At 48.5% G+C, this 26,851-nt stretch overlaps 1 protein-coding gene across 1 annotated transcript in view; it reads right to left on the bottom strand.

Moving 5' to 3' along the window:
- Positions 1-5,761: 5,761 nt before the first annotated feature.
- Positions 5,762-26,851, bottom strand: part of CUNH3orf20 (chromosome unknown C3orf20 homolog) — a 100,207-nt gene continuing 79,117 nt past the window's right edge. The window contains exons 12-16 of the mRNA XM_032262341.1: positions 20,751-21,054; positions 18,428-18,535; positions 17,097-17,239; positions 6,930-7,067; positions 5,762-6,338 (exon numbers count right to left, since the gene is read on the bottom strand). Of these exons, the coding sequence (XP_032118232.1) occupies positions 6,245-6,338; positions 6,930-7,067; positions 17,097-17,239; positions 18,428-18,535; positions 20,751-21,054 (787 nt within the window). The 3' untranslated portion in view covers positions 5,762-6,244. The remainder of the gene's footprint in view (positions 6,339-6,929; positions 7,068-17,096; positions 17,240-18,427; positions 18,536-20,750; positions 21,055-26,851) is intronic.

The following is a 26,851-nucleotide window of genomic DNA, read 5'->3' as shown; positions in this document are numbered from 1 at the left end:
TTTTGAGACGGAGTCTTGCTTTGTAGCCCAAGCTGGAGTGCAGTGGCACAATCTCGGCTCACTGCAGCCTCTGCCCCCTGGGTTCTAGTGATTCTCCTGCCTCAGCCTTTGGGTAGCTGGGATTACAGGTGCATGCCACCATGCCCAGCTAGTTTTTGTACTTTTAGTAGAGACGGAGTTTCACCACGTTGGCCAGGTTAGTCTTGAACTCCTGACCTCAGGTGATCTGCCCGCCTTGGTCTCCCAGTGCTGGGAATAGAGGCGTGAGCCACCACGCCCAGTCCACTCTCCTTTTTTATAAAGTGAGGGTGAGGTGGGAGATCAGCAGGACTTGTTTTCCAATCCTTGGTCATTACCCTGCTGATCGAAGCAGGTTCTAACAACACCAAACAACAACAACAACAACAACAAACTCGCAAAAAAAGGCCCAAACCAGCTAGAACCATGATGGCAAAGAAAGAAACCTCTAGCTGCTCTTGTTGCTCAATAGATGCTAATTATAAATACATTTACGCAGGACATTCACAAGTGCCATGATAGTTTATGAATGATGCCATGGCAACACCCTGAACATTACCTTATATGGTTCCTGTAACTCCCCGCCTCTTTTCCAGAAAGTTCACAAATAACCCACCCCTTAACATATAATTAAGAGTGGGTATAAATAGAGCTAGCCCTGCTCTGTCTATGGAGCAGCTATTTTGCTGTAGCTGTTGCTGTAATAAACTTGCTTTCTTTCATTGTGGGCTGCCTCCTAAGCAAAGCCAAAAATTCTCCTGAGTTGAGGCCTGGTTTTGGGGTTCACCTGCAGATCAAGGGGTCAGACACCATGATCCCTGGGCTTCCTCCTTGCCCTAGTTTTCTTGGACAATGAGTTTATTCATGGGTAGTCGTCTCCTCTCCTGGGCCTTCCACTGGATCAGCCTGAACAAGAAAGGATTCTTAGTAATAAGGGGAGACCCGGCCCCCATTTCCCAGAGGCCATGAGCTGCTGACCATTTCATGTCTCCCTGACAGGCTGATAACCTGGGAGGTGAGTAATGGGATGCCACTTACTCAGGCACAGGTCACACACAATAACACCTCCTAACAAACCCCACCCTGTAGGTTTTAGCTCTAGCTGCACCCTCACTTCCTCCGAGGAGTCTTCATAAAACTGAGTCCTGGCCAAAGGAAAGGGCTACTCCATGGATGGAAAAGATGGGAAGGTAGTTGGTAGGGGCTGCCTGCAAAGACTGGGGGTGAGGCAGCAGCAAATATGCCAGTGTTTGCCAGCCCTAGAGTGTCCATTGATGGGGCTGCACCTTTTTCCTTAGAAAGCCTTGGACCTCCCTGTAGCCAAAACAATAACAGAAGGGCTTGAAGAGTCCAGCAACACCTTTCCATCATGCCTGGTTCGTTGGGGGAATCTTTGAGGGGTGAAACCTTATCTTGCTCTCCTGGGGTTTCCAAGGATAGAGGCTTCCCCTTTTCTCCCCCCTCCCTAAGGAACAATTTGATTCTGCAGCCCTGGACATTTGCCGAGCCTGTTCCACCAGTGGGTGGTGTCCCTCTCATGGGCAGCTCATTTTTGCCCCTTTCAGTGTGGTGAGCACCATGGGTAGGGCCAGGGCCTACCCTTCAGAGACAGGTCTGTGTGCACAGTGCACGCAGCTGTAGCTGCAGTAGGATGGTCCAGGGCCCCACACTGAGAACCTTGTGGGGCAGGCAGGTGCAGCACCCCCTGCCTGGCCGAATGCACCCTGGGGAGGCAGCCCACGCACCAGGAGACCAGCAGCATGAGCAGGGGCTACAGCAGCCCAGGACAAGCCCCACTATGGCCAGCAAAATGTTCAAAAAGTAAGAAAGGAAATCAAAAAGAAAAAGAGGAAGAAATGGTAGATGTGGAGAGCCAGAGAGAGAGAGAGAGAGAGAAGAGACTGAGTGTGAAGGAGACAGGAAACAGGGGATGACAGAGAGAAAGAGAGATTAGAAGAAAGAGAGATCAGAGAAAGACATAGAAGGTGAGACTAAGGAAAGAGATAGTGTAAAAAGAGAAGAGGAGGGAAAGAGAGAGAAAGAAAGAGTCGAAGAGAGAGACAGAGAGGCAGAGGGAGAGAGAGAAAGAAACAAGGAGGCAAAGAGAGAAGGAGAGGCAAAGACATAGAGAGAAGGAGAGAAAGAAAATTAAACATATTGAAGATTCTGAAAGCTGTGAAAAATGTTATAAAAGAGAATTTATGCAAGAAATGTATAATTTTTGCTTTGAAGGTTTAAGCAAGTTTGAAATGTTAATCATAAAGGAAATTCTACATGTAAGCATACTGGCTAAAGTTAAAAGGGTATCATTCAATTTTTCTGTAAGCTGGACATTAAAATACAAGCACAACAGGTTTTTCTTAAAGCACTAACCTGCTCTTTAACAAAGATTATAAAAGATCTCTTAGCACAGGCACCACTCCTAGGATTTCCAGTACAACAGCACCAGCCTGGAGACCACTCTACCTCGTGCTGCTAACCACTGAGACTGCTGTTTGCACAACAAAAAAGGGATGGACACATCATGCCCAAGTGAAGAGGGCACCATCACCGTCAGGCCATTGTTCCAGGATCAAGCCCTACCAAATTAAAGCTAAGAAAAGCTTAGTCTATCTATCTTTTCTTTTTCTTTTCTTCCCTTTACTCACCATCTTATTATTAATGTGATTAGATCTAACTCACCTCAAGTTATTACTTTTGATGCCTCTTTAGTTATACCTTGTGGAGAGTTACATAATCAAACATAGCTTACTACTTCAGAAAAATATCTCTGTCCCTCTTGGATTTCCTCAGATTAAGAAGACATAATGAGTTCCTGTAAGGATACTAGTAATCCAAGGAATAGCAGCTGTATTCATTGGTAGGAATCAGACTTTTGTCCCTCTAAAACAGAATCTCTATGTTCTGCTTGGTCTAATATCCTATAGAATACTAGAAGTTTAAGATGGACTGCTTCCACAGGTCTTTGTCAGTCCTTAAAAACATATATCCATTTCACCAAAGGAATTACTCCTTCTAGCTGTCAATATAACCAATGTAATCCTATATAGCTTACTATTGTTATTGCAATATTGGAAAACCCTTCCCCTTCATTAAGTTGTATTTATAGTTCAGGAGCTGACATTTCAGGAAAGGATCCTAAATGAATTTTTGAAATATGCTTTATTGCTCCTTCAACCTCTTTATCAATCACTCCTCCCAGATACAATGACAAAACTAAAGTCTCTGTAGTAGAAGTAAAAGACCTAAGGCAAACCATAGCTATTGAGACAGGGTATTGAGATGCAAATGCCTGGCTAGAATGGATTTATTCCGTCCTCAATCTAAATAAAAGCGACTGTTACACTTGTGCGCACAGTAGGCCAAGGCCCAGGCTGTCCCCTCTCCACTTGGATAGTCCTCTATTCAGAACACAGACTGTATAGTATCTCTTTTCCAAAATCCTACAGCCTAGGATAATGAACTGTGCCAAGCTCTTTCTCTGTTACTTCCTGAAGTTCAACACCCTGCGGGTCAGCCCCCAAGGGCCATACAGCCTCCATCTTCCAAGGCAGAGTTTGCCTCATGTCTCTCATGACAGGGGGAGAATTTAGTGTTCCCTGGAAACTTAATAAGATACAGTGAAGTCAGGCACTTCCAAGAGATGACCTATCAGTCTGCCCTTATTCATCCCTGAGCAGATGTACAGTGGTGTTGTGGAAGACCTTTACTGGACATTCTGACAAATAACTCAAGTGGCACTTGTGCTCTAGTTCACTTCGCTATCCCGTTTACGCTGGCATTTCATCAACCAGAAAAAGAAAAAGACATCGTAAAACAAGAGAAGTTTTCTCTTTTAGAGACTCAGTTAAAACAACTAAGCCAAAACATGTCAAAAAAGTTTGAAGAGAAAAATTATAAAGTAAAAGAGGAGGGAGTTTGGGAAATAGTAAAGTTCCTCTTCCAAGTTTCCTTTCTTGTTTAATAATAATAATAATTAATCTCAGAAATAATAGTCTCTTTTAAAGACTTTCTTCAAAGGCTTCTTGCTAGTAGCTCTTTGTTAAGCCCTATCCTATGTAGCTGTTAGACATGCTCACAGGCACATAGTACATTCTATGTCCTTTAATCAAGATATCTGTGCTGGATGTGCTCACAGACATGTCCCAGCTTGTAGCCTATGGCCCTTTCTCATTTGGACTCCTTTTTGTTCTCCATTGCTTTTACCTATGCAAGGACATTTTAAGTTATTAGCCAATCAGGTTCAGTTTTAGATTGTGAGGTATGGCTCCAGCCAACAAAGATCAGACACAGCAGTAAGGACGAACCCAAATGGGTAAGGGATAAATATGTCTGCTTTTCCTTTGTTCATTGTACTCTCATGGCGAGATGGTTAACGGAAGCACCCTTTCTGCAGAAAGTAAAATTGTCTTTCTGAGAGATCCTTTGTCTCAGTGCTGATATTTCTTTTCGGCACCGAGCATCTGTTTCCAACAATGTGCACGTGCAGACTGCTTGGCATACCCACAGGAGCACGCCTGAGCACATGACCCACAGGGCAGATCTAGGGTGGCAGGGGAGAGGCTCTGTTTCAGGCTCTAGCCTAAGCCGAGGTCCATTCCAGCCTTTACCAAGATCTTGCCTTAGGGGCTGGAAGGTGCCTGCCTGCAAGGGCAGAGGTGGAACTTTCTTTCCCTTGATTTTCAATCCTTGTCTGTCCTTGTGCTCAGGAGGGGTGAGTGGTTAGAGCCCCTGGGACCCATAATAAATATCAAGGTCCTTAAATATCAAAGATACAAGCTTACAAATATCACAGGTCATTTCAAATTCATTTCTAGAAAAACAAATGTATAATTCAAAAAACAGTTTTGAATGATACAAAAGATAAAAATTAAAAAAGCTTATATTACAGAGGAAGCATAAGCAGTTCTATGTGCAACATCTCACTACACGCTGCCTGCAGCTCAAGGCCTGGACTCTGCTCTGGGCTGGGAAAACAAGGCAGACCATCTGGAGTCCTCAGCTCCTCCTCAAAAGGCCTCTGGCAAACCCACACAAGACAGCCTAGTGCCTTGGGCCTGAAGCAGGGTTTGGGACGAGACAGTCTAGAGCTGTGAGCCTGGAGCAGAGGTTTGGACAAGACAGCCCAGAGCTGTGGGTCTGAAGCAGGTATTGGGATGAGACAGCCCACAGTCGTGCGCCAGGAGCAGGGGTTCTCTCCACCCCCCACAGGTACCCTCAGGGGCATGGGGAAACTTAGCACCCCAGAGGGGCTACTGTCTTGGACCCCTTGATGCTGGTAAGAATTTCTGTGGCTCAGGGAAGAAGCCCAAGATTCATCAAACAGCACTGTAGCTGGGCTCAGTGGGGATGTCTGCCCCCAAAGGCCACAGGGGCCCAAGGATCTTTTCCGGGTGCCACTGAAGGGTCCCTAGGGGTGAGCACTCTGTCATGAAGTCTTCCAGCCTGCACCATTCTCAGCTTTCTCAGATCTGCCCTCAGCTATTTCTTCCCCCGTCACCCTCTTCACTCCCTCCTTACTCTACACTTGCTTCTTTCTGTTCCCTCCCTCCTCACTTGTTCCCCTCCTCCTGTCCCTACTTGTTCCCTGCACCCTCCCTCCTTACTTGTTTATTCCCCCTACTCTTCCTCTCTCTTTCTCCCTCCTACAACTTCTTTCTTTCCCCCTCTCCTCCCTCCTCACTTGTTTCTTCCTCTCTCTCCTTGCTCTTCCTCTCATTTCTCCCTTTGTCTCTTCTTCTGTCTTTGGTCTTTCTCTCTCTCCACCTCTTCACTGTTCTCTTCTTGCTGTCTTTTCCACCCAGACCATAGACTGAGCTCCCCCCCACCCAGGAAGAGTAGGAGGCCCAGTTCGGTCCCATTTGGGCATCCCAGGGTTACTGGGTCACCTATCCTGGAGCTACCCTTTGGAGGGAAACCCTTCTTTCCTTGAGCATGGGAAGGCCTCCGCTGACTTAACTGGCCACAGAGGAAGCTCTGCACTGGGGGAACCAAGTTTCCAAGGACTTGACCTGGAACAAGTTTGTTGGGGGCCTCTAGCCCCACAGAAACCAGACTAAGCTGGGTCTGCCCTTCCTCAGAGTCTCACCCTGATGCTGGAGGCCCGCTGGTTTATTACAGGGGCTTGAAGGACAGGGTGGGAGACCAGGGAGTCAGGGCCAGGTTGGTAAGGAGCCCTAGCCCCCCGGTCTGGGGCCTGGCTCACTTGGCTGTCACCAGGATGGCATTACTTCTTGGAGGCCTGCTTCTTCCAGCTGGTTGTCTTGCTGTCCCTCCTGAGTTTGTTGTGAGGCTGTAGCTCCACTTCAGGCTCTCTTGCTCTAAAGATCAAAATAGAGAAAGTGAATGCTGAGGGGCAGGTAGGAGGGAGGGGCTGCTCTTCACAGTGCCCAGAGCCCAGGCCCGGTTGGGCCAATACAGACAAGACCCTCTCCCTTGCATAGGTGAGGCTATCTGGGTGCTGCTCCAACCAGAGGGCCCCAGTGGCACCTGTGATCTTTCTACATGCTTCTAAATTTGATTTTCTATCTTCATGAGAAATATGTGATTTTCATGCCATTCTGAATGCGTGATTCATTTCATGGTTATCATCAGTGGCTTTTAACAGGTGCAGCACGTTTCTTACAAGGAAACAGAGGGGCAGTCTCCACCCTTCTCAGACTGATGGGTCTGGGCTGTGGGGTTCTGCTGCAAAGTCTAAAAAGGCCTCCATCTGCACCACCCAGACCAGTGCAAGCAGCTCTAGGGCAGGCTGCATGCCTACCCAACACTGTGTTGATTAAACGGGCTAGATGTCAGGGATGGTTGGAGATGACTCAGGCCTGGGGGGAAGTAACTTGCCCCAGGCCAAATAGCCCCGAGGTGGCCTGCTGTGAGCCACATTCATTCTGGCAGCTGGGGTGGCCACCTACTTCTTCTCAGCCTCCAGAGGTATCTCCTTCTCCACATAGTCTCCCAGGGCCAACGAGGAGGAGCTTCCTTGGTTATCTTCTGACTCGGCTTTCCTGGCTGATTCAGAATCCTCCAGGCTCAGGACAGAGTTCTGAACACTGCAAGGGAGGTAGAGTAGGGGGGCAGTGCTTAGGGCCCAGGGCGTGCTGCACACTGTCCCGTCAGTGTTCCCAGAGCCTAGAGAGACAAAGGCACAAGTGCTTCTTCTCCTGAGGGTGGCAAAGAGAGAATCTGAACTCGACGGGGACCCAGTGACACGCTGCAGGTTGGCTTCCCTGGCTTCTGTTTTGGGCTGGATTGGCCCTAACCCACATGCTGCTCCAATCCTACCCACAACACTGACCATAGCAAATGCCTGCAGTGGGGCAGGAGGGCTCTGTAAGTGACCACAGAAGAAAAGACAGGAGGCCAAGGAAACGTGTTATCACATGTGGTGTTGTGGGCTGAACACATCCCTCCCAAATACATATGTTGAAGTCCTAAACCCCGAGACCCCAGAACGTGGCCTTATTTGGAAACAGGGTCGTTGCAGATGTCATTAGTTAAGATGAAGCCATAGTGGAAAAGGGTTGGTCAGATCCAACATGACTGGTGTCCCTCTACAAAGGGGAAATTTGGACACCCATGCATGCCGGGAGAATGCCACATGAGGATTGCAGCTCTGTGGCCATAAGCCAAGGAGCCACCAGGAGCCCCCGGAAGGGAGGCCTGGAATGGAGCCTCACTAGCAGCTTCTGGGAGAGCATGGCCCCGCCCACACCTTGGTCTCAAGCTTCTGGCATTCAGAACTGTGAGAAGATGAATTTCTGTTGTTTCAGCCACTCAGTTTGGGTCACCTTGTGGCTTAGGCTGTTCGAGCAGCTATTACAAAATACCGTAGGTAGGTGGCTGTAAAACAACAGAGTTTCCTCTCTATTCTGGAGGCTGGGAGGCCTGTCATCAAGGAACTGGCAGATCTGGTGCCGGGTGAGGACCCACTGAGTCATAGATGGCTGTGTTCTCATTCTAACTTCACACAGGGAAAGGGGCAAGGGTCCTCCTGGAGCCTTTTATAAGGGCACTAATCCCATTCATGAGGGCTCTATCCCTCCACTTCCTAAACCATCACCTTGGAGGTGAGGATTTCAATACATGAACTTTGTGGGGACACAGACTTCAGACCACAGCCCCGTTACAGCGGCTCCAGCAAACACATATGTGGCTACTCCTCACCTTTGTGCCACACCTCACAGCGTTGCAGCCATTCATTGTCAGTGTTTCTGAGTTACAGGATGTTTCTGAGATTCACAGCAGCCCTGGGAAGCAGGCAGCTCTGGGACATTTGTCCCATTTTCCTGACAAGGCCCCTGAAGTCCAGAAAGGTGAGTAGGCTTGTTCACAGGCACATAATAAATCAATGGCAGAGACAGGACTGGCCTATGCATGTACCATCTAGTCACTTGGTCATATTTACTGAGCCTCTACTATACGCCTGACCCTGAGGAGTTTGCAATCTGGTGGGGGGCATGGGCAGCAGCAACTGGTGCTGAAGGAGGGGGCATGGCTTGGGGAGGGGGCCTGAGGAGGCTCTGGGGGTATGTGGCTGAGTCTGGGGTGGGAACAGGAAGTGGGTATGGAGGGACTTTCTGGCAGGGGCCATCCACAAGGTTTAGAGCAAGAAAGTGTGTATGGGCTAAGTCTCTTTTGTTTGTAAAGATCAAGCAAGGTAATAAAGGTGACTTGCTTAAGGCCAGGGCCTTTCAGAAACAAGAGGGAGACAACAACAGCCTATCCCATCATTTCAAGGGCCCTAGAAAAACTAAACACAAAGAAATGCCAAGACAGGGCCTCAGAATCTGGGTGTATGCACAATGATTACATTTGGCAAATTAACGCCTCTTTCCAGCTCCTCACCTCCAACCCGGCTTCACAGGGAACACAGACACAAAACTAAGCTGACCCTTTAAATGCCTCACTTGGAGGCCTGCCTGAGGCTCTTTGAGAAGGGGGACTGTAGAGGTGTCTGGGTCTTTGGTGCTAGCGCCCAGGCCCTGCCATTCTCAGAGGGTGGTGGGGGGGCAGGAGGCTCAGGGTAGGCTGGTGGGCTCCTCCAGGTCTCCCCCAGAGCCCCAGCCCAGGGTGAATGGGGAGGAGGTCCCCGCAACTCTGTTTGGTGTTGGGTGCTCGGGGAGTGCAGGGGAAAAGGCTCAGAAAGAAGTATGGTCCCCCTCATCTAGACCTTTCTTTCTCTCTCTCTCTCTTCCTCCCTCCCTCCTTCCCTCTCTCCCTCTCTCTCTCTCTCTCTTTCTTTCTTTCCCAGAGCATTTCCTGAGCACCTCCTCCCTGAGCTCAGCTCTAGGTCTAAATACCTAGAGTTCATAGCCAGCCCCGCAGTCCCAGCAGTCCAGAAATGTCCCCACCCTAGGCACTGGCCTCCTCCCTGTTCTCCCTGCCTGCAGCTTCACCCTCTCCTATCCAGTGCCATGCCCCGCTCCCCACCAGAGGGTTGATCCTCCTTGATCTGGCCTTGTGTCTCCCACTTAAAGCCAGTCTGTGGTTCCCCAATGCCTGCAGGGGTAAGCTCTAGCTGCTCGCCCCGCCCCGCACCCGGCATGATGTCTGGCTCAGGGCCTGTCAGAATCTGACCCAAACTACGAGCATGTTTTTCTAACAGCCTGTCTCGGCAGCTCCCCCAAATCTACAGCCTTCCTGCTCACAGGTCCTCAAGCTGTACTGTGCCCTTGGCTGCCCTAGCCCCTCCCTGAGTGCCTTTACTTCTCCTTTGTTGGGCCTTCTTATCCTTCAAGGCCAGCATCCCAGGTCCCCTCCTCTGCGAAGCCCTCTGAGCTGTCGCAGAAGGCCACATTTCCTCCACCATCATCTCTGCTTCTGTGCTTATTATGGTGCATTGCTCACAGCTCTGTGATTCTGCCCCACAAGTGCCTTGGGAGGATTTGGTCTCAGCACCTTGGGACCTCCTGTATCTGGATCTTAGCAGGCATAGTGAGTAAACGAACCCATGAACCAAATGATAGGACATCAGAGGACCATGAGCAACTAGGCCAGCAGAGCCACACAGTGTCCCCCTGGGGGGACAGGAACACTCCTGTCCCTGCTGACAGTGGGCCAGGTGCTTCTCTGGAAGACTGATCTAGAGGTTGGCTCTGAGACCATCCTTGCTCAGGGATAAGCAAAGAAGACCATCTGGGGCTTTGCAACAGGCCAGCCCTTCCAGGAATTTCAAAGCCTTTGTATTCGCCACAGTGAAAAGGAAAGTGTTGGCAAGAATAGGCCCTTGTCAGGTGGGGAGCCCACCTCCCCACGGCTTGTGGCTAGCCCACTGTTTCTGAGCCCCTGGTCTACTTCAGGAAGGTAACTTCTCTCTACTCAGCATCCCTCAGGCCCCAGTCCAGAAGAGAAGTGGTTTTAACACCATTTTCATCCATTCTTATCGTCTGCTCCTGTGACAAGCTCATGATACCCTGCTTAGCCCCAACCCAGTGTCTGCCAGGTTCACGAGTCTAAAGCCCAAGTCTGATCAAGCCTCTCTCAGTTCAAGGACCTTCAAGAGCTCCCCATTGCCTGTAGGATCAAATCAGGAAAGCCCATGTCTGCATGCCCTTCCCCTGCCTGTCCATGGGGCTTCCTTGGGCTGAGAGGGGTGTGGGGTTGCTGGCATGAGCAGCTGATGAGGGTGGATTGCTGTTCCTCAGAGCAGCATTGCAGAGGGAGGATCTGGCGGTGGCTGGCTCCTCACTGAACATGGGGCCTGTTCTCCATAGTTCCATCCTTGGAGGGGTTTTGGTGTCTGCAGTGGACAAGGGTGCGGGCCCCCTGCACAGCTGATCCAACAAGACACCTGGTCTCCTCACCCTGCACCCTCCCCACTCCCCTGCCTACCCCCTCCTGCCTCCACCCAGCCTCTTCCTGTCTCTTCTGAGGTGGCCAAGGGGCAGGGGTGCTATCAAGTGGCGTAGCTGTGAAGAGCTTCCCCTCCCATCTGGATAGCATGTTACAGGACACAAAGCCTTTTGAGGCTCACACTGGTGCTTCTGCAGCACTCTGTCTTTATCAGGTCTCATTCCAGTTGGTAGCATGGTCTGCATTTCACAAAGCACTTGACAGTTTATATGGTGCTTTGTCCCTTCGGAAGTGTCTTATGGTTTACAAAGTGCTTTGCAGGGTAGGAGGCACATTCAAGTGTACAGGGCACTTTATGGGACTCGTGGTAGCTTAGCAAGCACTCTGCTGTTCTGGAGAGCAGGCCGTGAGCACGCAGAGCAGTGTAGATGTTTTCCAGTTTACAGGGCCCACTGCCGCTCCCAAAGCCCTTTGTGATTTTGAGGGCATGTGGTAATTTACAAAGGATTTTGTCTTTTACAGAATTCCTGACAGTTTGCAGAGGACCTGTGGTTTACTGGGTGCACTAAAGTTTACACAGGGCACATGACAGTTTAAGGAGCACTTTGTCATCACAGGTGCGGTCATCTCTGACAGCTTCTGATCCTCTCAACTCACTCCTCTGAGAATGGGCCAGAAAAGACTATATCCCCATCCCACAGGGAGGGGACTGAGGCCCAGCAAGGGCAAGGCCAGGTTTGTGGCATCACCTGGGCACACTGCCCCTCCAGGGCATCTCCCTACCCTGGCTGGGTATTCACTTTTCCTTCTCTAACATGGGCGCTCAGGGCCTGGGGTCATCTTTTCTGCAGGAAGCTCACCCACCAGCCTCCCACATTGCCTAGCAGCTGGGCTTGGAGCTCAGGGCTTCACTCTGCTCTCCCCGTCACCCCATGCCAGGCCCACGGGCAGCACCACAAAGGGGCACCACCAGGCGCCTCTACCCCAGACACTTATGAGGGCTCCAGGACACCAGGTCTGGCACATTCCCATCCTGGGACCTAACTGGCTAGCAGGCGAGTCAGATAGTTGTCCAGTTAGCTCCAGTCCTGGGTAGATGGAGACCAGACTTTCTGAGAGGTCCTAGCAGGAGAGTGTGACAATGGAGGGACAAAGCAGAGGCTCCCAGCCCTCGCTGGTCTTGTGTGCTCCAGGACATCTTCCACAGTGAGTCAGGGCCATCGTCCTGACAAAGCTGCCTGGCCACACTCCTCAAAGCCTCCCATAGCTCTGGCCACACTCAGGAAGGAGATAGCCACCCTGGCTGGGGTGAGGCTGCCTGCAACTGGCCTCCAGCTTCCCTGGTGCCCCGCCTCTTCACCTGACCACTCTCTGCATCCCTGCCTGGTGGGCCCTTCCTGCCCGTCACCACTGTCACAAGTCCAGTCCTGGTCTCTTGTGTACCTCGTTCCCACTGCTGTGTGAATGCAGCAGGGCAGCACCGCTGCTCGTGGGCATAGACAGGGACATGCAAATAGTGATTATTTTGTGACCCCCCCTTTCCTCCTGCCGGCTGCTCCTGAGGGTGATGAGGGAGGCAAAGGGAGACCAGTGACTGTCATGTGCAGGTGGACATGGTGAAGACTCATGAGCTCCGTGTGTGTTCTGCGCTGTCCTTCCTCGCCCGGCTGCTACTGGCCACTCAAAAGCTTTCCTGGCAGCTCCAGCCTCCTGAGCCCTACCAGGTGTCAGAGCTCCCTTGGTCCCCTCCATCTGGGGTATTGGCAGCTTGTGGGAGCGAGGATGAGCTCTTGGCCTCCCCATCCCTATTGTGCTGGTACCCAGAGGGGAAGAGTCTGGCAAAGACAGGAGCCAAGCCAGATGTGGACCCAGCACCCTGCTCAGGGCTGCCCTGTGGAGGGGGTCACTATCTGCCACTTAAGAAAGGAGAAAAGGAGACAGGGAGGCTCCAAGCCTCACACAGTTCTGGTCTCCGACTGGTCCTAGCCCCCAGCTGGGGACCCCGTGGAGACCCTTTCCTCCCCAACACCCACTGCCTAGTTCCTTTGTGGGTTCCTCTGCCTGCTCCTGGCCCTTGCCTCCTGAGTGTGGCCAGGCAGCTTTGTCAGGACGATGGCCCTGGCTCACTGTGGAAGATGTCCTGGAGCACACAAGACCTGAAGCACCTATGGTGGCTTCATAGGTGCCAGGCCCACACTGAAGACTGTCCCAGTGGCCAGCTCCTCCGAGGAAAGAGAAGGCTGAAGTGCCCCTGGCTCAGTGGCCACCACAGCCTGACTGGACCCGGCTCCCAGCCCAGCCTCTCTGCACCAGCTCTGCTTACTTACTGCTTTTCTCTCCACCTCCCTGCCTCCACAGAGGATTTCCTAGATTACTCCCTCTACATTTATGCAAAGCCAAGCCCATTAAAAGTCTACTCTGGGTGAGGAAGATGTGATTCCCACCAAGCAACAGTGAGGGACTCCCTTTCCTGGCACTCTAGATGCAAAGCTGTTGGCCAACATTCCTCCAGAAACAGGGGACCCAGACAGCAATGTCAGCCCGTGGCATTGCAGCCCCCTTGCTCTAGGCATGGATATTTCTGATTTCAGAGACTGTTTCCAGCATAACAGTCCATCAGGCTAGACCTTCCATGGCCTCTGACCACCAGCCTTCCAAACCTAAAGGTGAACATTTATTCTTCCCCTCAAACCATCCCTTAGCAGCTAAGCTTGCTGAGACCTTGATTTAGCCATCTCTTCTCCCTCAAGGGCACAATTGATCAGCAAGCCTTCTATGTATTCAACCTGGTTGATATTTAGAAAATAAATGGACAGGCTGATCAGAGGTCTGCCCTTCAGGCTGCTGCTAAACCTCACTCACTGCGGTGTGGCTGTAGAAGCTACTATCTGAACCAAATGCATCCACCTTGTCCATGAGGACGTTGTGAGATTTCACCGAGCGTCTTCTGAGATCCAGATAATGTAGGTCAAAAGCATATCTTGCACTACTAAACTAGTCATCCTGCTGGAAGAGGAACTGGGATGGATAGAGTACTTTTCAAACATGTCCACAAATTCTTCAACACTCTTCCCCCATCAAGAGGTGGTGTCTGATTTCCTTCCCTTGAATATGGGTGCAGTGGAATGTGTGATGCTGCATGACTTAGGAGGCTAAGGCATGAAAGGCAAGAAAGCTTCTCACCTGCCCTTTCCTGAGACTCTCCCTCTTGGAACTCAGCTGCCATGTTGTGAGGAAGCCCAGGCCACTTGGAAAGGCTGTGTGTGAGTGGTCTGGCTGACAGCCCACACTGACCACCAGGCATGGGAGTGAGCAAGACTTGGAGATGACTTAGCCCCAGACAACTTGTGACTGCAACTGTATGACAGACCCCCTCATCTCCACCAAACAAGAACCACTTAGCTAAGCCCAGTTGGCACCAGAACCATGACAGAGAATAATAATAATAATAAATGATTGTGTTGTTTTATACTACAAAGCTCGGGTGGTTTGTTTCACAGATATTATAGGAACGATTGCTATGGCAACTCTTTCGATTAAAGATTCCATTTCCTTTTTTCACCTAAGTGCTTTTAAACCATCAACCTACTTGGCTATTCTAGGATTAGGAGAAGTCCTACTGGTTAATAGTTTCGTGAATCTGCCTCTTTCCATTTTCAAGAACCTAGACCATCTTGTGTGCATGTTACTAGGTTGTATGTGTGCGTGCATGTTTGTGTCTAGTTTGTGTGTGTTTGGTTTGTGTATATGTGCATATAGTGTATATATGTGTCTGTATGCCTAGTTTGTGTATACTTCTGTACCTAGTTTGTGTGTTTGTACATCTAGTATGTGCATAAATTTAATGTATGTGTACATGTGTGTCTAGTTTACATGTGTGTTTATAGTTTGAATGTATGTACATAGTTTGTATGTGTGTGTATCTGGTTTGTGTGTATGTGTGTGTGTCTAGTTTTCTGATTATTTTCCACCATTACTGGACAATTGTTGAAGACTGTTGTAAGCATACCACTAAGCCCTTTCAGAATCCTTGGATATAATAAATTGGGAGACCAGAGCTCATTTTTAACAATAATAATATCACTAACAAGGGTAGGTAGCAGTAGTCTCAGTAAATGTGAGTGATGTGCCGGCACTTCCCATGTGCTGACTCCTCTAATCCCCATAACCCAATACAGTGAGTCTCACTCTACAGACAAAGAAGCCAGTGCACAGAGTGGGTGAGTGTTTTGCACAGGTCACACAGCTATGAAAGGTGGCCGGACTCCTTAAGCTGTCCTTTCCTACTAAAGAGCATCTTCCTTTTGAGGACATCTAGAGCCAAATAAGAGCTATGTCTCTTCGCAACTACTTTCTGGCGTTCCTCATTATGATGGTCTGCATGTCTATGTTCCCACAAATTGATATGCTGAAATCCTCATCCCCAGGGTGATGGTGTTGGGAGGCAAGGCCTTTGGGAGGTGAGGCAGTCATAAGTGTGGGAGCCTCATGAATGGGATTAGTGCCCTTATATAAGAGGCCCCAGAGAGACTCTCATCTTTCCTGCCACACGAGGACACAGCAAGAAGGTGCTATTAACCAGGAAGCAGCCTCACCAGACACCAAATCCATTGGTGCCTTGATCTTGAACTTACCAGCCTCCAGACAGGGAGAAATAAATGTTCAACAGGCTAAGACATTCGCTCGCTGTCCATCATAGCTGGCCAGCCTTCTGAATGTTTCTGAAGACACCCTTGCTGGTCCTCTTGGCATTTCCTGGTAGCCTTAGTTCATCTTCAGCCTGGGCCCTTCCTGACGGCATCCCTGTATCCTGTCCTGCCCTTGGGGCCTCTGTCTTTCTTCCTGGGATTGTTGATGACTGGTCTTCAAGGACCACCAAGCCCTCTACCTCTTTGAGTCTCAGGCAGTGGGATCTCAGTGACTTTTCTGTCTGTACCTTTCAGCATCTGCCCCTCCTACCATCCACAGGTTTCTCCTGGGCCTGCCTTCCCCACTGAGTGCTCCGAGTTGCAGGGATCACTTGGCGTGACCTCCTCAGTTCCTCCAGGGGTGGGTTCCCGCACTCAGACAAGGCCCAGACTCAACTTACTGCAGTGAAATGGGCATAAGGACTCCTAGAAAACTGAGGGTCCTGTGTGTGAGTGGTGATGGCCAGACTCAGTGCTGGGGAGTGCAGTCACAGAACTTAAGGCTGCATACCCTGTGCCTCCATATAAATAACACTTTCCACTGCCCCATCATTTGCTTCACAGTTCACAAAGCTCTTTAACACACTTTCATGAGATCCTCACAGCCTCTCAAGGTGGGCATTATTTCCTCATTCTGAAGGTGAGGAAACAGAGGATTAGGGAGGTAAACTGATTTGCCACAGTCACCCAGCCAGTAAAGAGTGGAGCAGGGGTCCAACCTCATCCTGTGAGTCTCTCACTCCACTGTGCTGCCCAGGCATTCTCAAATCTGCTCAGGTTCCCCTCATGCGGTCTTTAGGCACTTCATGCAGCCCAGGATCCTTCCTGGACTAGGCTGTATTCTTCTCGAGCCACTCAAAGCTAGGTCTAGGTCTCTCAACCTAAGAAGATCATCTTGCGAGAGCTGGGCCCAGGAGGTGCTCAACAAAGTGGTATCCCTAGTTGAAAAGTCCAAGCTCAGAAGCCTAGAGGCAGACTTAAGCCAGCACCTCCTGCTACAGGGGCCTGGGATCACTTCATGAACAGACTTTGTCTGTGTAGGGAGGCTGAGGCAGGAGGATCACTTGAGCCCAGCCATTCAAGGATGCAGTGAGCTATGATCGCGTCACAGTACTCCAGCCTGTGCGACAGTGAGACCCTCTCTCAACAAATAAGAAACCAAAGCAGAAGCGGGGCCCAACTTGCATATGAGGTGATGGTGGGGTATGGTAGGACAGAGAGGGGTTGTAGCCAAGGCTCCTGCCCACCAATTCTCTGTCCTCATTATTCCAACAGAAACAGGCACTGTGCAAGCATTCCCAAGTCCCTCTTTCCCCAAGATGGCCCTTTTTACACACTTGCGTCCCAAAGAAACCCATAACATGGCCTTGCTCACACACCCCCTCCCAGCCTGGACCTGCTCCCATCCCTTCCCTGCCCACCTGCGAAGTCCTCCTGCCACAGTTTTTTTACCATGTGTGCCATGGACCCAGCCCCCTCCTAACTCCATCCCTTTGGCCCCACCTGCTTCCATCAGTTCCCCTTTCACAGTCCAAGTCTCGTTTCTGCCTTCCATCCCTCCCCAGACCCACCCCTCATCCTGCATGTTTCCTGTTTTACTTGAATTTGTAGTTCTCTGGCAGGAAGTAACCCATCTTGCCATCCTGTCGAGACTGGAAGATCTGTTTCAGCAGATTCTGCTTGCTGAGGCCATATCCATTCAAAACACAGCCCCCAAAAAGGAGCTTCCCCCCGGCAAACATCTGTTGACAGGAAGGAAACAAGGAGAGGCCCTCAGCACATCAGCACAGCAGTGTCCACTGATAAGACATGCGAGTTTGGAATTTCACTAGGGCAGTGCCACAGGCCTCTCAGAGTTTGCGCTGGGAGGCAGGCCTTGGGTGGCTGGGGAAGGAGTCCTGCTTTCCCTGAGTTGCACAGGGAGGTATGGCTGAGCCGAGCCCCTGCCCAGGCCCCCAAGTCAAAAGGGAACCCCACCATCCCAGCCTGGGCAGGGGCTCGGCTCAGCCATACCACCCTGGGCAATGCAGGGAGGGCAGCACTCCTTCCCCTCTGCCTGCTTGGTCACCCAGCTCAAATGCATTTCACATATAGCCCCACAGAGCCCGGGGGCCAGAAAGGTGTTCCCCTACTGTGTACGCACCTTTCAGCTCATCCCACAGAATGGGAGCCACTTGAGGGCAGGGCTCCTACCCCCGTAGGTGGGCCCCCAACAAGTAGACACCTATCCAAAGACTTCTGTGCAAAAATATTCATCACAGCATTATTTGTTATGGCAGAAAAATAAAAATAACTTACATGTCAACAAAAGCAGCACAAATAGATAAAATGACGGACTCTTACGCAGTGATTAAAAATCAGGTGTTACAAACTATATAAGGACATGGGGAAATGCTCACGGTATTTTAATTTAAAAAGAAGAATTGCAAAGAATATATGCAGAAAAAGACTGCAATGGTCAGACACCAAAATGTTAGCATGCAGTGGCCCTTGCCGATGCCACGTACATATCTGTGGGATGAACAAAGGAGACTCTGGGTGATCCGATGACATTATTTTCTAAATTGTATTTTCCAAGTTTTCTAAAATGAACATGTGTAAGTATTTACAGCGCACTGTTTTTAGGATAAAGCCCTTTAAAAACAAACAGATGAAGGGAATTTGATTTGTTAGGTTGAATGTCACAGTCCCTTCAGTCTCCTGGGATGGGGGACACATTGGGTCGGCCTGGGCTCCAGACCCAGCTGTGTATGCTGGGGGACTCTTGGTCAGTCTTCCTGCTCTCTGGGCCTCAGCCTGGGTGGGGAGAGGAGCCCGCAGCCCTTCCCTTCCTCTCCTCCCTCCTCCTCCTCTGACATGTGTGATTCTGCAGGGGCAGAGGTGGCTGCTGCTGGGGTGGCAGGCAGTGGATGGCAAGTCTGCTGGCTCACCAGAATCATCCCTGGCACCACAGAGTACTTCTTCATCATCAGGGGAGGGTCCTCCTGCAAGGGGCTGTCCAGGTCATACTGCAGCAGGCGGTAGGGGTCATGCCGGCACTACCAGGAGAGAGATATAAGAACTGGTCACCCCATTCCAAGAAGATGCACCTGGATTGCCACATTCCCAGCCAGGCGAGGTTCCCCTGAGTCCTGGAGCCCTGTACAACTCCCTCTCCCCAACTCCTCCTACTCCAGGGGCCCTTGACCCTGCATGCACACCTCCTATGATTGTCCTTGGAGGATGTCCCTGGATCTGCTTAGAGCCCTCTATGGGAGAAGGCCATTTCCGAGATGGCTGCTCCACATGTGACGCCTACTAGCCTGACCCTCTGGGGTGTGCAGAATGTGACTGCTCCCTTCCCCTGGGGATGATGCTGCAGAGGTTTGAAGATGGGAACCATGTTCTTGGGTGGACCTGTTTCCAGGCTTTTGAGTCTACTTTACAGCAGCATAAAGAATTCCTCCACTCCCCACCCCCTGCTGGCAAGCCCCTCAGGACCCTCCCAGTCACTAAATCCAGGGAGAGGACCTGAATTGAACCCATACCTCAAGGTAGGGTTTGGGCAATTCAGGGGAAAGCTGGCCTCTCTCCCCTCCTTCTTTCTGCATGCCTCAGATCTATTAACACAGCCAATACAATCTTCCTGTTTTATCTGCCTTTATTTCCAGGTGCCTCCAACTATCCTTTCAATCTACAACATGAAACACAGAACCACACCCAGTGTTCTAGCTGTCAGGGAAACAGAAAGTCAGGGAACATCTGTGCATTCACCAAAGACATCTTAATTAGATGCTAGCTTCCAAGTCTGTCCTCCAGGCCTGCTGCCCACTCCTTTATGTGCTTCAACTACCTCAGGCCATGCCCTGTCCTCACTCACGCTGCCCATGGCTGGGCTCGGCCACCTGAGCACTCCGATTGTTTAGGGACAACTATTAATGAACAATGAATAGCGCCATGATAAGTGAAAGTCAACTCTAAGTTCCCCCGTGGGCAGGGATTTTATCTGTCTCTACAGGGACGGACACACAGAAGGAACTCAATACTTGCTCACTGGATTGAATTAAATTGCAAGTTGGCTCTGGAAAACAAACATGGCTTTGCTGAACAGGATGAGTGAAAAGGCTGTGGCTGAGTCTATACACTTAGACTGAGATGGTCAAAGGGCTACTGGTGTCTGCTCCGAAGGTCTGGAGCACAGACCCAAAGGTGGGCATGCCAGGGGCAGGGAGGGGCCACTCCTGGAAGGAGGGTGTCCACGCAGACACTCCCACCCCTGGTGTACGTGAAAACCCAGAACTCTGCAGCGGCAAATGGGAAATGGGCAGAGATGGTGGATTCTAGGAGACAGAAGGGCACAGAGGGCTTGAAGGAAGTCAGCATGTAGACACCCAGTTCATGTGCTCACGTGCCATCCTTTGCTCCAGTTGGTCTGGGGTTGGGGCCAGGCTTCAATCTGTGCCAGTGCTGCTGGGAATGACTGCATACTTGGAGGATTACATAAGCCTAATATGTGGGAATGACTCTATTGCAGAGGTGACCAGGTGGGAGTATGTTCCATGGGCCTGGAGACTCCCTTTAGACCTCAACCATAAAACCAACTAGGACCTTGAGCAGTGCTTCTCTCCTGTCCCCCTTTACACAGGCTGCTGCCTTTTCCAGGAACATTCATCGCCTGCCAAAACCCCACTCAACTTGGAAGGCCCTCTGGACCCCCAAGAGGCAGCAGGCACATGTTCCCAGGCTCTTGCGTGCCCGGAGCTGTCCTCTCATAGCCTCACTGGCGGTGCTGGAGTTGCTGCCACACTGGGAGCTCCTCCAGGTCCCCGCTTGCATCTGAGTCCTGCTGGGTGCCCAGGGCCTGGCCCATGCCCAGCACACAGTGGGTACTCACGACAGTCTACAAATATTTTCAGAGCCCTGAGGATTCAGTGGTGAGCACTGCCGGTGCTCTCAATATTCATACCAACAAAGAGTCACAAACTGGAAGGAAAGGACAATGTCCTGATTTTGTCTCACCAGTCAGAGGAGAGCCTGGTCCTGATGCCATGACATTCAACCTGCACTAGAGGATGAGTGGGAAGGAGAGAAGCAGGAGGAGGGGCGATGTGGCAGATGGGAGAGTACATGCAAAGGCCCTAAGGAGAAAGGAGCTGAAGGCGGGTGGCCCCTCAGACAGGTACTTAGCCAGCCCTAGGAAGCGGGGGTCTTCTCAGACTGCCCCGGTACCCCTACCCCTGGCCTCCAGGGCCTCCTCGCTGAGCCCAGGCCAACCTGGATGCAGGGGGAGGCACGGCCCCGCTGCTCATGACTGTAGAGTGTGTCCAGCAGCCACTGGAGCTGCGCAGTGCTGGTGTAGTTCTGGCTCGAGATGATCCCAAACACCAGCACTTGGCTGGGGTCTCGAGGCACCAACAGGAAGCGCTCCAGCTCCACGTCGGAGACCCGGGGGGCCTTCACCAGGCACTTGCAGAAGCCATGGGCATCTTCCTTGTGCAACAGCTTCCGCAGCACCAGCGGGCAGTCCAAGGGCGAGGCTGCCCACCTGGTGGGGCTACGTCCCTCGCGGGCCTTCCTTCTGCAAGGAGGAGCACAGTGCACAGGGGCCCTCAGCAGGTGGTGGTGGTCCCTGACTCCCAGAGCCTCCTGGCTTCTGATGGGCAAAGGCCCTGCTGCAGGCAGATTCTGGTCTGGGTCCTGCTGCCAATGTGCTGCACCACCTTGGTTAGATCCCCTAACCTCTTTGGGCCTCTTTCTAAAGTGCAAGATGAGAATAACAAGTTATTCCTTCACCCACGCATTTGGTCAACTAATGCTTTGGTGTCATCCTTAACTCCTTTCTCTCACACACAACACATCCCATCTAATCTTTCAGCAAGCTTGTCCTCTCTACGCTCAAGACAGACCCATAATCTGACTGCTTTTCCTGCCCTCCACCCCCACGGATGTGGTCCAGGTTGCCTTCATTCTTGGCTGGCTGCCTGCAAATACCTCCTAATGGATTCTGTGCTTTCTTCCTTGGCCTGTCTTCAGTCTGTTCTCCAAACAGCTGATCGAGGGATCCTGTTAAAACCTAGCCCACGTCATGTCACTACTTTCCTCGAAACCCTCCAGTGGCTTTCTACCTTTTACAGAATAAAAGCTATAGTCCCTGCCATGTGCTTCAAGGCTGCAAGAATCTGGCCCCTGCATCTTGTCCCCTTACCTCTCTTACTCTCCAGCATTCTCGCCATTGCTCACTGGGCTGTGGCCACACTGGCCTGCCCCTGTCCTTTAGTCTTGGAGGATACTGGCCTTTGCTCTTCCCCCATAGAGCCATCTCACTCTCTCAACTCCTTTAAGGCTCTGTCCAAATGTTACTTTCTTAATGAGATTTTCTGACTGCCCTGTTGCATCCCTCTACTCCCAAGACTCTTTCCCTTCTCTGTTTTCTATTCCTCCTTAGCATTGCTTGCTATCTAACATATCTTGTACTTTTAAATTTTATTATTGTACTTCTCTGTCCTACTAGAATGCAAGTTCCATGAGTTCATGAATTTGGAGTGTTTTATTCATTGGAATAAAACAGTAGCATTTGAAAAATAGTAAAGATTTGACAGAGATTTAATAAATATTCAAACCAATGTTTGTCGGGCCCCGCCTATGTTCCAAACACTGTGCTGGGTTGTTGTGAGGGTTGTGGCAGTTACATGGGAATAAGCGCCATCCACATAGAAAGTCCTGCTACAATTCTACCTGTATCAATATCTATTATAAGACTGTGGATGCTGTAAAATGCTAAACATGATGAAAGGCAGTAGCATATTTAGCATTTTATAGTATCACAGTCTTGGAATAGACATTGTCTTGGTTAATTTTATAACAACTCTATGCAATCGGCAGGACAGAAACTCTTATTGCCATTTACAGATCACAGAACAGATGGTTCCCGCCAGGTGAATGGGTGCCCAAGTTCATATGGTAATTAAGTGGCAAGGGCTAGGATTAGAAACCAGGGCATCATGAAACAAGTGCAATGCAAGGTGAGCACTATTTCTCAGAGGCTACTAATGCTGATAAATACTCGCTGAACAAACTTGTTAAGAATATCTCTTATTCAAGAACCTGCATATCTGGGGCAGAGGAGGGTGTGGTGGACACTAGATCTATTAATTATAACTTATCCAGGGATAAGTTCAAAATAATCTAAGGTTTAAATGTGAGGCAATTAAGCCATAACATTTCTACTAGAAAACATGGGGAAATTATTCTATAATTTTGGATCCGGGAAGGCTTTTCATAATTATGACTAAAAAGTCCAGAAGTCATAATAGAAAAAGTCTGATAAAGTCAACTACATGAAAGAAAAAAGCCTCCAAAATCCCTCTGTTTCAAAAAAAAATACACACACACAAAAAAAACAAAACTATCATAACCAAAGATGAAAGACAAATAACAAACTGAGAAACACATTTGAAACTCTTATCACAGAACAGTGGCCAATGTCTCCACTATGTAAAATACTACAAGTCAATTAGAAAAAGTCAATAACCCAATAAAATGTGGACAAAAGTAGTGAACAAATAATTCACAGAAAAGAATATAGGTTGTCAAAATTATAAAGGAGGGAGGGCTGGGCATGGTAGCTCACACCTGTAATCTCAGCACCTTGGGAGGCTGAGGCAGGAGGATCACTTGAGGCCAGAAGTTCCAGACAAGCCTGGGAAACATAGCAAGACATCACCTCTACTAAAAACTAAAAAATTAGCCAGCCATGGTGGCACATGCCTGTAGTTCCAGCTTCTTGGGAGGCTGAGGTGGGAGGAATGCTGGAGCCCAGGAGTTCGAGGTTACAGTGAGCCATGATCACACCCCTGCACTCCAGCCTGGCAGACAGAACAAGACCCTTTCGCTAAAATAAATACAAATAAAAATTTAAAAATAAACTCATAAAAAGAGGGAGTAAAGTCACCAAAAATGGTGATTACTCTAATTTTGGAACTCAAAAACCATATCCGTTCACTAGGTCAACAATGAAGCTGGCAAACACTGTCAGAAACAACTTTAACCAGATTTCTGGAATTTAAAGAAAAAACTTGCAACAACCAAGGGAATGCTTAATTAAGAAAGATGCTGCTTAATTTTGGTAAGAAAGAACTGTAGCATTTTTAGCATATTCCCCTGCCATCCCTCATGGCCCTGTTAAGTAGCATCCATGGAATGACAGCCCCTATTCCTGGTGCAGCTTGCTAGTACCAGAGGGGACAATATGAACCTTGTTCTCTAGGAATTGTGGCTCTGTGGGCTGACATGTGTGGAGGTTCCCTGAGGGATCAGCTCAGGGCTTGACTTTATTTTATCTGCCTTGAAACTTTCTCAGGGCTGGAGGAGTCCCTCCTGGGAAGCATCTGTCAGGTTCATTTAAAGACAAAGATACCAGACACAGCCTCCTGGTACAAGGGGTAACAGATGAGGCACAGATAGGTAGGCTAAACAGCCTGGGAAGAAAGAGGTTGGGGAAGGAGGCATATAGGAGAATAAGGCTTTGAAAGGCTCACATGCAAACCAAGGAATATAGACACCAGGTTTGGAACCATGTTTTGAAAAGGCCTGAGAACAACCCTAAGCTTTCACCTCTGGCTGATCATTGGACTTTTTGAAAGTAGAAGGTGAAGGCTAATGCAGATTAGCCTTGATGTGGACAGCCTGGCTAACAGCATTGAATGAATGCCTCAACCCAGAGCCAATCTGCAAAGACTGGAAGAGATTTGTTTTTGTTTTTGTTTTGGCTCCAGATAATCTCTGTCAAATCACTGGCTGATCTCTGTTAAATCACTTATTTAACTGAATGGAGACTATACATGACAAATGGTACAGTCTTTATAAAAATAGTTTGGAAAAGTAACTAAACAACAAACAGCTACAAACGGCAACAAGCAGCAACAACAAATATAAAGGAAAAGGGGAAATTTGATTTCCACGGTTACCACATTCTAATATTTAAAATGTTCAGTTTTCAACAACAAGAAAAACCTGAGGTATACAAAGAAACAAAAATGTATGGAAAATTCACAGGAAAAGAATTTACTAGAAACTGTCCCCAGGGAAACCCAGATATTGGACTTACTAGAGAAAGGCTTTAAATGAACTGCTTAACTATATTTAAAGAGCCAAAGGAAACCATGGAAAAACAACTAAAGGAAACCAGAAGAACAGTATCTCACCAAATAGAAAATATCAATAAAGAGAAATTATGAAAAGTAATCAATCAGAAATTCTAGAGTTAAAAAGTAAAATAACTAAAATTAAAAAATTCAATGGTAGATCTAAGCAGGCAGAAGAAAGTGTCAACAAACTTGAAGATAGGATAATTAATATTATTCAGTTTGAGGAGCAGAATGAAAAAAGAATGAAGAACAGTTAACAGAGCCTAAGATACCTGTGGGACAGCATCATACATATCCAAGACACATAATGGGAGTCCCAGAAGGACAGGAGAGAAAGGAGCAGAAAGAACATCTGAAGAAATGATTGCCTAAAACTCTCCAAATTTGATGAAAGATTTACATCTACATATCTAAAAACCTCAACAAATTCAAAGTGGGATAAATTCAAGTATATCTACATTTACACACATTATCATAAAATTATCAAAAGACAAAGAAAAAATCTTGAAAACAATGAGAGGAGCAATGCATCAAGTTCAAGGGATCCTCAATAAGATTAATAGCCAATTACTCATCAGAAATTATGGAGGCCGAAAGGCAGAGGGAGGACATATTTAAAGTACTGAAAGAGAAACAAAAAAAAACCCTTGTCAACCCAGAATTTTTTTTTTTTTTTTTTTTAAACAGGGTCTCATTCTGTCACCTGGGCTGGAATGCAGTGGCATGATCACAGCTCACTGCAGCCTTGACCTCCAGGGCCCAGTGATTCTCCCATCTCAACTTCCCGAGTAGCTAGGACAACAGTACCTGGCTGTTTGGTATTTTTTGCAGAGATAGGTTTTCACCATGTTTCCCAGGCTGGTCTCAAGCTCCTGGACTCCAGGAATCCACCTGTATAGGCCTCCCAAAGTGCTCAGATTACAGGCGTGAGCCACTGCACCCAGCCTCAACCTAGAATTCTATATTGAGCAAAGCTATCCTTCAAAACTGAAGGAGAAAATAAGACATTTCCAGATAAACACAAGCTAAGAGAGTTTGTTGCTGGTAGGCCTGTACCACAGAACATGCCATTGAGTCCAGGTTAAAATGGAAAGATACTAGACAGTAACTTGAAGCTATATGAAGAAATAAATAACAATGATAAAGGTAACTACATAGGTAAACATAAAAGCAATATTGTCATATTTTTCAGTTTGTAACTTCTGGTTTTTTTCTGTATGATTTAAAAGACAAATACATAAAACAATCATTGTAAATACATGTCAATGGGCACAGAATTAATAAAGATGTTATTTATAACAATGTCAACATAAAAGCAGGGATGGGAATGAAGCTGTACAGGAGCAGAGAACTTTGTACGCTACCAAAGCTAAGCTGGTATTAATTCAAACTAGATTGTTACACATTTAAGATGTTACTTATAGTCACCAGGGTAACCATAAAGAAAATAACTAAATATACAGAAAATAAATGAGAAGGAATTCAAAACCATACAGTAAAAAAATCAATTAAACACTAAAAAGGCAATGATGGAGGAATTGGAAAACAGGTAAGATTTCTAGAAAACAGCAAGATGGCAGAAGTCCTTCCTAGTCAGTAATTACTTTAAACATGAATGGATTAAAGCCTTAAACAAACCTTAGATCGCAGAATGGAAATCCAACTGTAATCCAATTACATGCTTCCTACAAGAGATGCATTTTAGATTCAAATACACAACTAAAGCTGCATGCAGTAGCATGTGTCTGTAATTCCAGCTACTTGGTAGGCTGAGGCAGGAGAATCTCTTGAGCCCAGGAGTTTGAGTCCAGCCTGGGCAACATAGTGACACCCCATCTCTAAACAAACAAACAGGCCAGGCACGGTGGCTCATGCCTGTAATCCCAGCACTTTGGGAGGCCAATGCAAGCAGATCACGAGGTCAGAAGATCAAGATCATCCTGGCCAACAAGGTGAAACCCTGTCTCTACTAAAAATACAAAAATTAGCTGTGCATGGTGGTGGGTGCCTGTAATCCCAGCTACTCAGGAGGCTGAGGCAGGAGAATCGCTTGAACCCAGAAAACAAAAAACAAACAAACATACATATAAGTAAGTTGAAAATAAAGGTTGAAAACAAACATTCCAAGCAAATGATAACCTAAAGAAAAAAAAAAAAAAAAACGAGGGGTTGTACTAATAAAATCAGAAAAAAATAGACTTTAAGTAAAAAATTATTATGGGAGACAAA

This window comes from Sapajus apella, unplaced genomic scaffold (genome assembly GCF_009761245.1).
Source record: "Sapajus apella isolate SASKATOON/1434 unplaced genomic scaffold, GSC_monkey_1.0 scaffold128, whole genome shotgun sequence".
NCBI lineage: Eukaryota > Metazoa > Chordata > Mammalia > Primates > Cebidae > Sapajus > Sapajus apella.
The sequence above is the reverse complement of the archived record's forward strand: the minus strand, read 5'-3'. Positions and strand labels throughout refer to the sequence as shown.